The 10,499-nt window shown below is 37.3% G+C and overlaps 1 protein-coding gene across 1 annotated transcript; it reads right to left on the bottom strand.

The window, feature by feature from the left end:
• On the bottom strand, positions 1 to 1,469 carry LOC133715712 (protein CURVATURE THYLAKOID 1B, chloroplastic). Its single transcript, XM_062142328.1, has 6 exons — positions 1,093 to 1,469; positions 768 to 871; positions 577 to 663; positions 384 to 446; positions 171 to 208; positions 1 to 71 (listed from the first exon to the last, which is right to left on the bottom strand). The coding sequence occupies exons 1-6, from the start codon at positions 1,256 to 1,258 to the stop codon at positions 14 to 16; spliced, it is 516 nt and encodes a 171-aa protein (XP_061998312.1). The 5' UTR covers positions 1,259 to 1,469; the 3' UTR covers positions 1 to 13.
• Between the last annotated feature and the right edge of the window lie 9,030 nt (positions 1,470 to 10,499).

Here is a 10,499-nt window from a genome sequence, read left to right as displayed (position 1 = left end):
TTCTGGTTTTGTTCTAGCTGCTGCCAATTATGTCTTTGTATGTGTCTTTTATCTTCTGTATCAAAGCTTCCCTGATATTTCAGAACAATTCGGAAAGATTAAAGACCGATTAAGTTAGTCCAACCTAACTTTTTAATTAGACTCCAGTCAAGGTAGCAAATGATATTTACCTGTCTGGTTTGTACACCAGGTTCTTGTATGCAAACCACTGCCAGGACAGATAGTAAGAAATAAGAAAATGCATTCTATCAAGAGGTTGATACAACATAAACAAGATGATATTCTTGAATGATATACTCTATTTGATCAAACGTTTTTCCAGTCTAATAATGTTAACTACGAGATTCTATAAGAATCCAACAGCAAACAAGAATGCCACTTACCCCAGTGTAGCCAATGCCAACAAGCTCGAGAGCACCAGGAATCAAAGGAAGCCTATCAATTGCCTGTTACAAATACCCGTAATCGAGCAAGAAGTTACTCGAAATGGATTTAAGGACATAACAATTTTGAAGGATTTAAAATAGCAAGTATTGTAAGCTAACACAGGATGTGCATATGTAGAATATTACACACCGAAATCATCCCGGTAGAGCCCCATACTGCAACAACACCAGCTACTGCAAGTGAAGACACTGCATACTTGTCTTCAACTTTGTCCCACTAGACAAACATAAAATGAATTATTCTTGTTATAAATAATCTTCCTAAATTCCTCAATACAAAAATAGATGGTACTAGTTGTTAAAAGGAATTGAAAGGCTTACAGCTTCTTGAACTGTCTTCAAAACCTCTGGCAGCTCGGTTGTTGCAACTTCTGCTGGTGCTTCCCCAGTGGCCATGGCCATGACATTGCGAGCAATCTTACGGCCTAAAAGCGAAACATTCAATATTTATGTACAACATTGAGGTATGCTAGACGGTCAACTGAACATTTAATATGTTATCACAACATAACATGTTAGATATCAATGTTACTCATAATATTTATTCCATATATCTTGTTATCTGCACAACAAATATATTACTTGACAGGTAGTAATATATTGATCAATAGTCCAAAGTATTAGATTAATCGTATGAAATGCTCACAATAGGCAGTGGTCTTCCCTGGGCGGTTTTGAGACTGCACCGGCGGTGGAGGAAGCGTAGGGAGTGTCACACATTGAGGTGAGGGTGCGGCGGAGTGGCGAGGAGTCTTGGTGTCAAAAGGGGTAGAAGAGGAGGAGATGGTAAGTGTGGAGGAGGTGGAGGCCATGGCTTACTGAATCCCCTACAGGTTACTTAGGTCCTATGAGAGATTCTGAGGCCAGTATGATATTAGTAACTTGATACAATATGATAATGAGTATCAATTTATTTCTGGGTTTGTTTATTTTGGAAGGTTTGATAATTTGGAATGGACTGTGGGAGATGATGTTCTCTCAAGTTTTGAAGGGGGAGAACCACTCATTGCACTTTCATTTGGATAGGATAGGCATTTTGTGGTGTTTGATTTGGATAGAAAAGGGTCCATGCCAGCAGGTTGGAACTCTGTTGTGAGTCTTGTGACAAAAAAGCCTTCATTGTATTATCTTCCTTCAATTCCATAGGGCCAAATATTTTATAAACTTACCTTACAGTAGGGTACACCTGAGTGAAAATATGAACAAAATACCTCAAACATCTCCATCATGCTTGCATTATATAGGGAAAGGACTCGACTGTAAAATATCTTCCTCTGCATTAGTGATAGGGTGTTCAAGACCACTAAATATGAGAAGAACCTCATCTGACATTTAATACCTGTGATCTTATTGTATGTTATACCTTAGGCATACTTATGTAAACGGTTCCATCTACTAAAAATGAAATTGCAATGAAAAGTGTTAGGACATGACATTGTAGCATCTGTTGATCAATGTTGTTGTGCACTTGTGCCTCGCGACGAACATAAACAGAGCTAGGTTTCTTTAAGGTCAAAAAATGGATTCATTCGCAGAACAACATTCCTGGCCTTCAGTGTCCATGGAATATGTATGTCTGTTCGAAAGTAGCAACATCTTTCGGCACTCCTCATTTTATTCAACAAAAGTGATCCGACTCTTGCCAAAGATGTTGATATAAACTCTCAGAATAGATTTTGGCAACAGCATCCCAGACCTCTTGAGCAGTGTGAAGGTAAATGAATTACTTGGGAACTCAGGAATACAAGGATACCAGGTCTACTCTTACTTACCAAAGGAATAAATTCATCATATCAATGCCCATTGCGAGCTGTTCGAGTTCAGAAATTGTAAAGACTCTATGAACATGTTTGGTATGCAACTATGCATGGGTTTGGATAATTGTGGGCTGGGCTTTAGAGCACTTTTTTCTTTGGTAAATGCCGAAAAATCGTTATTTTTTTCTTCGGTTTGGCCTTCATTGATAGACTAGTTCATTCTACCACTCTACAGTTGTTTCGAGGCTTATAACGTTGGGGTATGTATGAACAACGTATTTTTAAAGCTCGAGAGCTAGAAGGTATATCTTTTTAACAGTAACTTTCAACAGCCAGTCCCTTCTCCTACTCTACAATTTTTTCGAAACTTATAATATTGGGGTATAGCTATGTTGTTCGACAATAAATTTCAACTCACCCTTAAAGCTTGATAGTAACTTTGACCAAAAAATTGTTTCAAAAATATTTGCTATTAGTAAAAACATGCCGACTTTCCTTAAAATTCCTAAACAAACACCTATGGACAAGTTAATCACTGTATTGGGGTATAGCTATTAGCTATGTTGTTCGACAATAAATTTCAGCTCACCCTTAAAGCCTGATAGTAACTTTGACAAAAAAATTGCTTCAAAATTAACCTCATTGGTAATTTGCTATTAGTAAAAACATGCCGACTTTCCTTCAAATTCCTAAACAAACACCTATGGACAAGTTAATCACTGTTTTCAAGGAACATGGTAGTACTCTTTGTTTTCGTGAAAAGGAAACCGTCTTTTTACCTTGTGGAACACCTAGTTATAGCCTTCTAGGTTGTGACTGCACCCCATGTTCCAGAGTAGATATCTACATGATCGATCATTAATTCGAACACTAGCTAATGTACTCTATGGTCTAGTTGTTCATGCCTCTTTGATCCTGCGGTGAAATGGTACAAACCCAAAGGAGAAAAAGGTGAAAATAATTGAAGGAAGGTGGTTTCGAGGTGAACAATTTTGCTGGTTAGAAAGGGATGGAGGGAGAAGCACAAGCCTAGGAAAAGGGCCTTTCTTTCTTTCTATATATCTTGGATCGAAAACCAAAACAAAACCCATGTAGAGCCCCTCACTCCCTCAGTCCCCACACAGGCACACACTGTGAGTTGTATTTGTCTTCTTAGCCAACTTCATTCGAAATATAACATGGCTCTGATGCATTTCGCCCACCACCTGTTTGGAAAATAACCCAAAGAAGGGCTTCACGTTTCTTCAACTTTTGCATGCATGTACCTCGCCCCATCACTACTACTCAAAACCATGAAGTTGATGAGATGAGATTTGATATGAGTCCCCATGTATATATATGATTCCTTCGCCCACTCTTCCCTGCTTCAATGTGCCCGGACACTAGCCCTCTAATGCAACTTCGGTAACCCTCATGGATGCAAAAGTAGTTTGGTTGTATGTATCCGAAGTTCACTTTAACATTTCGCTAGCACGGTAAAAATCGATAGAGTCAATCTCGTAACTTTTGAGCACATGATTCTTTTGAAATTGAGCATGAGCAGAAGTACTTTGTTCTTCTTCAAACCTAAGTAAATGACTCTTCTTAAAATACTTCATCTAGCTAACTTAGTAAAGAAAAAGAAAAAATTATGGTCCCTAAACACCATTGTCCCTAAGATAGGGCTAAGGAATCAAGGCAGTAAAGTATTAAATTTGCGTACTTAACTCTTCATGTAATGTACTAGACTTTGGGTGCATACATAATTCAAGTTTTCTACTTTTTTATTAAATTTATTATATATATAAATTTTTAAACATATTCTTATAAACATACAACATAATTTTCTTTTAAAAACCTAAAACTTTTCTCTCTACTCGAGAAAACCTAATGCCGCCTCCGGTTGCAATCTAGTTCTCGTCCGGCGGCGCCCGGACGTTGGAGATGGCCTCCGGCCTCACCATCGTCATAGGGTTTGCTGTCGGACGGGAGACCTACAGTCCATAGAGTTGTCGAAGGGGTTTGCTCGGGTTTCGTCACTGTGTTCGGCTGGGATGGGGATGAAGGGTGGATCGTGGCGTTACGGTTGGGTTTGTCGATCCCTGCGGCTGGGTTTTGTTGGATCGTCGGTGCCATGGATTGCAGGCGGAGTGCGGTTGCGACGCTTGGCTCAGGGATGACTGTTCTGGTTTGGTGCAGTTCGTGGAGGCGGTGTGGACTCAGGACGGCTTAGATCACCGGGAGGGTTTGTTCTGTGCTGATGCAGGTCAGCGAGGGCGGTTTAGTCGCGGCGGTAGCTGGTCGAATCGGGAAGACGTGGGTCGAGCGATGTGGTGAACGGAGCATAGCCGGACGGTGATGGTACGACAGGGATGTGAGGGACGGTGGACTTGGCCCGAACCAACTTGACTGGCCTGGAGCAAGTCTGGGCTACCCTATTGGGCCGTGAACTGTTGGGCTGGGGTTCTGCCCTAGTCCTTTTCTATTTGGGCTAGGGTTTATGCTCTTTGCCCAACCCTATGTTTTTAGTTTTATCTAAATTCAATAATGTTCTTGTACTAAGAACCTAGATCTCTAATGCCTCCGGCGTAGTACCAAATGAGGATCTCCGCTATCTCTACGATCTGAAATGTAAAATGAGTGGGTCTATTTCTACGTACCATTGTGGGTACTACCACTACCTCCTTGTCTGTCTATGTCCTCAAATGACAGCGGCAGGGTATGTAATGGCTAATTATGGCTTGTGATGAATATACTATTTCGCCCAATGGGCTTGATTCAAAAAAAAAAATAATAATAAATAAAAAAATAAACATACAACATATCGTGTTTTACTGTAACAGTACTGTATTAATTATTTTTATGTATTTTTTATACAAAACTCAAATCCAACTTGTTAGCTTAATACATAAATGAGAAGTTTTAAATACACACCCCTAATTACTTAATACACACTCCATACTTAATACACCACCCATTTAATTTCTCATTCTAATATTCTACTAAATACACAACCCAAAGTACCTAAAATATCCTTAATCTCAAAAATCATGAAATATCCTATTATTTGACTATATTAAGGCTACTATTTAATATGATTAGTATATTCTAGTATATTGATGTTTTTAAATGACCATATTGATTACTTGTGTTACTTATTCAGAAATCCATAAAGATTTATTATTGTTTCCTTTAAATAGATGCATATAAATAAGTTTTATATTATTTGAGTTCTCATCCACCAAACACCATGTTGATCAAGTATAAAATTATGAGTTGAACATTTAACCAAAACTATATCACTAGTTTCTCTCCAATGGTGGAACTACAAAGTTGTCATTAGAGGGGCCAAACAAATTAACAATTACAAAGTTTTTTCACCCGTGATGTTTTATATTAGAAAATAAATGGATTAATCGTATCTCTTAGAAAAAAGAAAGAAAATGAAATTAACTAAAAAAGGGAGTAAAACGATCCGTTTTAAAAATATTTAATACCATTGATTTTGCAATTCTAAATATTATGGCTTCTAACCTCATTTAATTACATTTATTTAAGAAAAAATTAAATTAGATAGTTTCTAACTTTATTCTTGTACTAAATTAGGAGGCCATGTATAGAAATTTGTTGTGTTTATGTAACTATTTATACATAAATTATTCTATATAAGGAAAATATGACTATTTTTTTCTTTCTTTCTAATGCATAGATGTTTGTTTTGGTCATTCAACCTACCTACAAAATCTAATTTGAAATATAAAATAATAGGGATGTGTATTTAAAATTTCTCTACATAAGAATTTCTTATCCAGGTTGGCTAACATTTCGTTCAACTTCACTGACATCATCGTGTTGGAAAGAACTCAATTTGCAATTTTCAACAATGTAAGGACCTAATTGCAAATGTTTACAAAATACACGGACATTATTGTCAAAACTGAAATCATAGAACCCATGATTACAAATCTGGTCAGTCAAACTACATGAACCCAAAACTGTAATCGGAATAATGATATAAAAAAGAAAAAAGAACCCAAAAAGAGAGGCTGAATAAGAAAAGAAAAAGAAGAAGGCCATGCATGTTTTCAAGGAGATCGACACCAAAAAAGCCCCGAGTACATGCTATGGACCGGACAACTTAGAAGCCGAAAGCTAAAAACAGCAACGACACAGATTCATTTATATTCATATTCATCTCATATATATAGGCCTCTCTCTCTCTCTCTCTCTCCTTCTTCTTCATCCAACCGTGCAATAATCCAGAAAAGAATTACTGCTCTGTGTGCGTGTGCATCCAGCAACGCCCACGCGCAGTCTGTCAATGCGTGATTGACTGGACAAAGCCCTCCACAATTTGACCCTTTTTCCTCTCTGCATTTGACTTCAAAAAAAGCAAAGGCTAACGTTTCAGACCAGACCATCGTCATCGACCTAAAATTCTGATGAGTGACGATGAGTGTGACCACCAGTCAAAGCGTGGGTGATATGATTAATGGAAACCTCTCTGATTTGCTGTTCTGATCTGATTGAGAGTACGGCGGTCATAGGGTGGAGGTGGTGGCCCACAGAAAAGCACGCAGCACAGAGTCTCCGAGAAGATTTCTGGCAGACTCTGTTAAGATTTGGATGCCCTACTACGATTTGGATGAGCAGGGAATCAATCTCTTGCCCAGATAATAACACAATATTAAAAATTGTATATATTTATTATTTTGTACCCAGAAATTTAAAATATAGAATTAAGACGATGATTTTGATTATAAAGGGCCATGCATGTTGATCAGCCTTATATTGCCAAAAGTCACAAAGCCTAGCTAATCTATGGGAAAATTCTACAATATGTTAACGTATGACATGCATACAATTGTCTTAAAAGTGGTAAAATGAGTTTTGAAAATGGTAACATGAGTTCTTAAAGTGGTAAATTTTCTTAGTTACCACATGAGCCCTCAAAATAGTAATATTAATCCTCAAAGTGGTAACATAAGTCCTTAAAGTGGTAAATTTTCTTAGTTTACCATATATTTGAATTTTTTCTTTAATTTTTTTTAAAAAATATAAATAGGGATTAGAACGTCCCCCCCCCTTCCTTTTCAGAGAGGGCAAAGCATGCATGCAGTCAGAGCTAGGCAGGTTCTCTTTGGAATTTGAAGTGTAGAGAGAAGACTAGCTAGCTCGATCTGTGACTGTAGTAAACAGTAGAGGTAGTGCTCTGATTGGTTTTCTTCTTTGGAAATTGAAGAGTTCTAGCTTGTAGTATCAGGAAAGAGTAGGTCGAAGTTTTTGTCTTTGAATAATAAGAACAAAAATCTCAGCAATGATATTGATTCTTGAAGATCCTTTGAAGCATCTCGATCCTCAATACTTGTATATATGCTATGCAATACATGCAAGTCACCCGCCACCGTAACACGCAACTATACCACAAACCTAGCTGAATTGCAAAGATTCTCGCTTGGGGTAGCTATGGTGATGGAATGATGGTTGGTTGAGTAGTAGCAAATAGTTCATGTACATTTATCACATCAATTGTATGTTCTCTCATCAAACAGTATTAAATTGAATAGTCATTTTAAATTAACTACATGTAACGTTTTGTCACGGGAAATTGACAGTCCCTCCATATTGTACTAATCAGCATCGTCTAGTTTGATTCTATGGTCAATTTAATTGGCCTCCTCCCGCAACAAGTATGAACCAGGCACACCAATTCTGGTGTTGGTAAACGGAAATTACTCTCATTCTAATTTTTCTTACCGAATGTCATTCACCCGTTAAAGCATCTTACAACTCTTAAATTTTAATCTATTTATTGAGAGTGTAGAGGCAACATATATGAAGAATTGCTTAAAAATAATTAAGAAAACAAATAATTTACATGTATAAAGCGTATATTTCAGAGTCTGAGATCGTTAGATTAACTCATTAAGTAGGAACATATAGCAAACAATTTATAATTCAATAAAACTCTGGAGTTTCAATACTCCTAAATACAGTAGCACTTTGAATATTGTATCTCTCGCCACAAATTACAAAGATTTTGATAACCTTTGTCTAAAATTTTTGTAAAAACATAACTTCAGACAATTGAAAACACCATGACACCAAAAGAAACAAGTTGAAATGCGTTGTCCCATCAAGCATGGTCAACGTGGTCATATAGATATAGCTGGGACTTATATTGGAAAAGAACCCTGAAAATGTTAAACAAAGGAAGGAAGTGCTAAGTACCAAAGTGATCGAATATATCAAACCCTTTGGCAATTGCCATGCATTGTAAAAAGCTAGGCATACCTAAACTGCTGACGGCGTTTTACTTTGGTAATAGTACCAATCACATTGAGACTCTCAAAGTCCCCTAAACAATGGTGTAATCAAATCAAATATGCTTAAGCTAATGCTTAAGTATAGTTCTGGAAATGCGAGATTTGTATTATAGTGCTGCTCCTCCTAATATATACATTACAGAATAGTGACTATACCACAATATAGAATAGAGGCTCTCTTTCCCAAATAAAACAGTCACTTACTCCCATATAATCTCAGACAAATGTTCCTTTTTGATCCATTACAACTTAAATGTATCCGAGGCTAGCAAAACCCACTTCGATAAATCCCTCTTAAAGATGAATTAAGTGAATTTTTCGGCTTTCTAATTCTTACAACTTGCACTTTTTTCTTTACCAACATGAATTACCATTTTGGTAACAGTCAACCACTAGGCTAGTAGCTACATATTTACCTAAATCAGAACCAGTCATTGCATGAGTTTCCCGCACCCTTTACTTTATACTGTTCACTTGTTCAGGCCATTTTCTCGAGTTTATATTCTTTAGTGATTTTTTGGATGTTCCGTTTTAAACTTCGACTTAATTATTTTTCTAATTAATCACATCACGTATCAACAAAACAAACGATTATGAGACGTCTTATCTTTCGCTAGTCATATTTTTTTGCCTTTCATATTTTGGTTGATGACATGCATTACTTGGAAATTCAAGGCGGGTTAATCATGCTACTTACGCCAAATCGCCAACTGAATTTGAGGAAATGATTGGAGACATTGACTTCAGAGTAAAAACAAAAGGGATGAGATGAGGGGATCAAGCTAGGTAGCTAAGCAACAGAAAGGCTCTATGATGAGTTCTGATAGATATATTATTTTCAGATCAAAGAAAGGCAAACATGTCATGGAGACATGGAGCATAGCTAGCTGCTACAGCGCGCAGCATTATTAGCCCCAAAACCAGATGATGTAGATTGGGACTGACCTTGAAGAAAAGCTGTGGAAAATGAAAAGAAATACACAGACCCAAAATGAGTAGGACGTTTGCACATGCATGGGGATATGTGAGCCTTTGCACTCTTGCCTCCCTCTCTCTCTTCAGTCTGCATCATCCTTGTGACAATTTCTCAGGCCATTTTCAGGCAGCTAGCTTCATTATTAAAGTGAAGGCAAGGATATATACCCCATTTGACTTTGCCTCCATCTCTTTCAAAGTTCAACCCCATGCCTTCATCTCATTTCATCATGTCATGAACTTACAATGATACTCCAACACATACAATGATACTCCAACACAATGTACATACATATATACGCGTGTGTGTGTGTGTACACACTTATGTATTATATCCACCATTGATTTGTGTGGAAGCGGGCGACATGCAAGCGTGCCTAACCGTATATGGGTTTTCTGCATTTGCTTTAATCATACCAATATTAACCAGGCTGTGTCTCTGTCATTGTTACAGTACTCCTGGCTTGAATATTTTCTTCAAAACTCAATTCTTTAGTGTTGTTGGTATAGATATTCTTTTGCAAGGTTTAAAATTTCGTCCATGACAGTTATTTCCCTACAATTTGAGCATATAGTAAAGAGCATTTGTTTGGGACATATCAAAGGACATATCCGGATATCAGAGGCTATTTTAAACCTTGCCCTTTTGAAGTCGATGAAATTCAATTGTTTGGGTTGCAGAAAAATAGAGTTTGATAAAATAATGAGGGGAATTAGATATAGATATACTGTCAGATAAATAAAAAACAGATATAAATATACTGTTGTAGTCCACCAGCTAGCACCAGGTGCAATACATGTGGGGTGGTACCACTTCTTCTGAGCAACAGTAGATTTAATAACAGTGTGCATGAGCTTCTATGGCAATGAAAGGAACTGTAAGAATTTCTTTCACAAGCTTCCAGAATGGGCACATGGGAGTGAGCCAAATTTTGCTGCACATAATGCCAATTTAGGTTCACATTTCAAGTCTCTGTAGCCCTAGCCCTCTCTCATCTCCTATCCTCTTGCCTATT

This window comes from Rosa rugosa, chromosome 6, assembly GCF_958449725.1.
Source record: "Rosa rugosa chromosome 6, drRosRugo1.1, whole genome shotgun sequence".
Lineage (NCBI taxonomy): Eukaryota > Viridiplantae > Streptophyta > Magnoliopsida > Rosales > Rosaceae > Rosa > Rosa rugosa.
This window is presented reverse-complemented; position numbering and strand designations above follow the sequence as displayed.

Bases quoted from the DNA above. Each gene is read 5' to 3' on its own strand.
- LOC133715712 (XM_062142328.1), bottom strand. From the start codon at position 1,258: ATGGCCTCCACCTCCTCCACACTTACCATCTCCTCCTCTTCTACCCCT. The intron at 872-1,092 runs GTGAGCATTTCA...TTTCGCTTTTAG, and splicing joins AGGGAAGACCACTGCCTATT to GCCGTAAGATTGCTCGCAAT. The intron at 209-383 runs GTAAGTGGCATT...CTGTCCTGGCAG, and splicing joins TTGGCATTGGCTACACTGGG to TGGTTTGCATACAAGAACCT.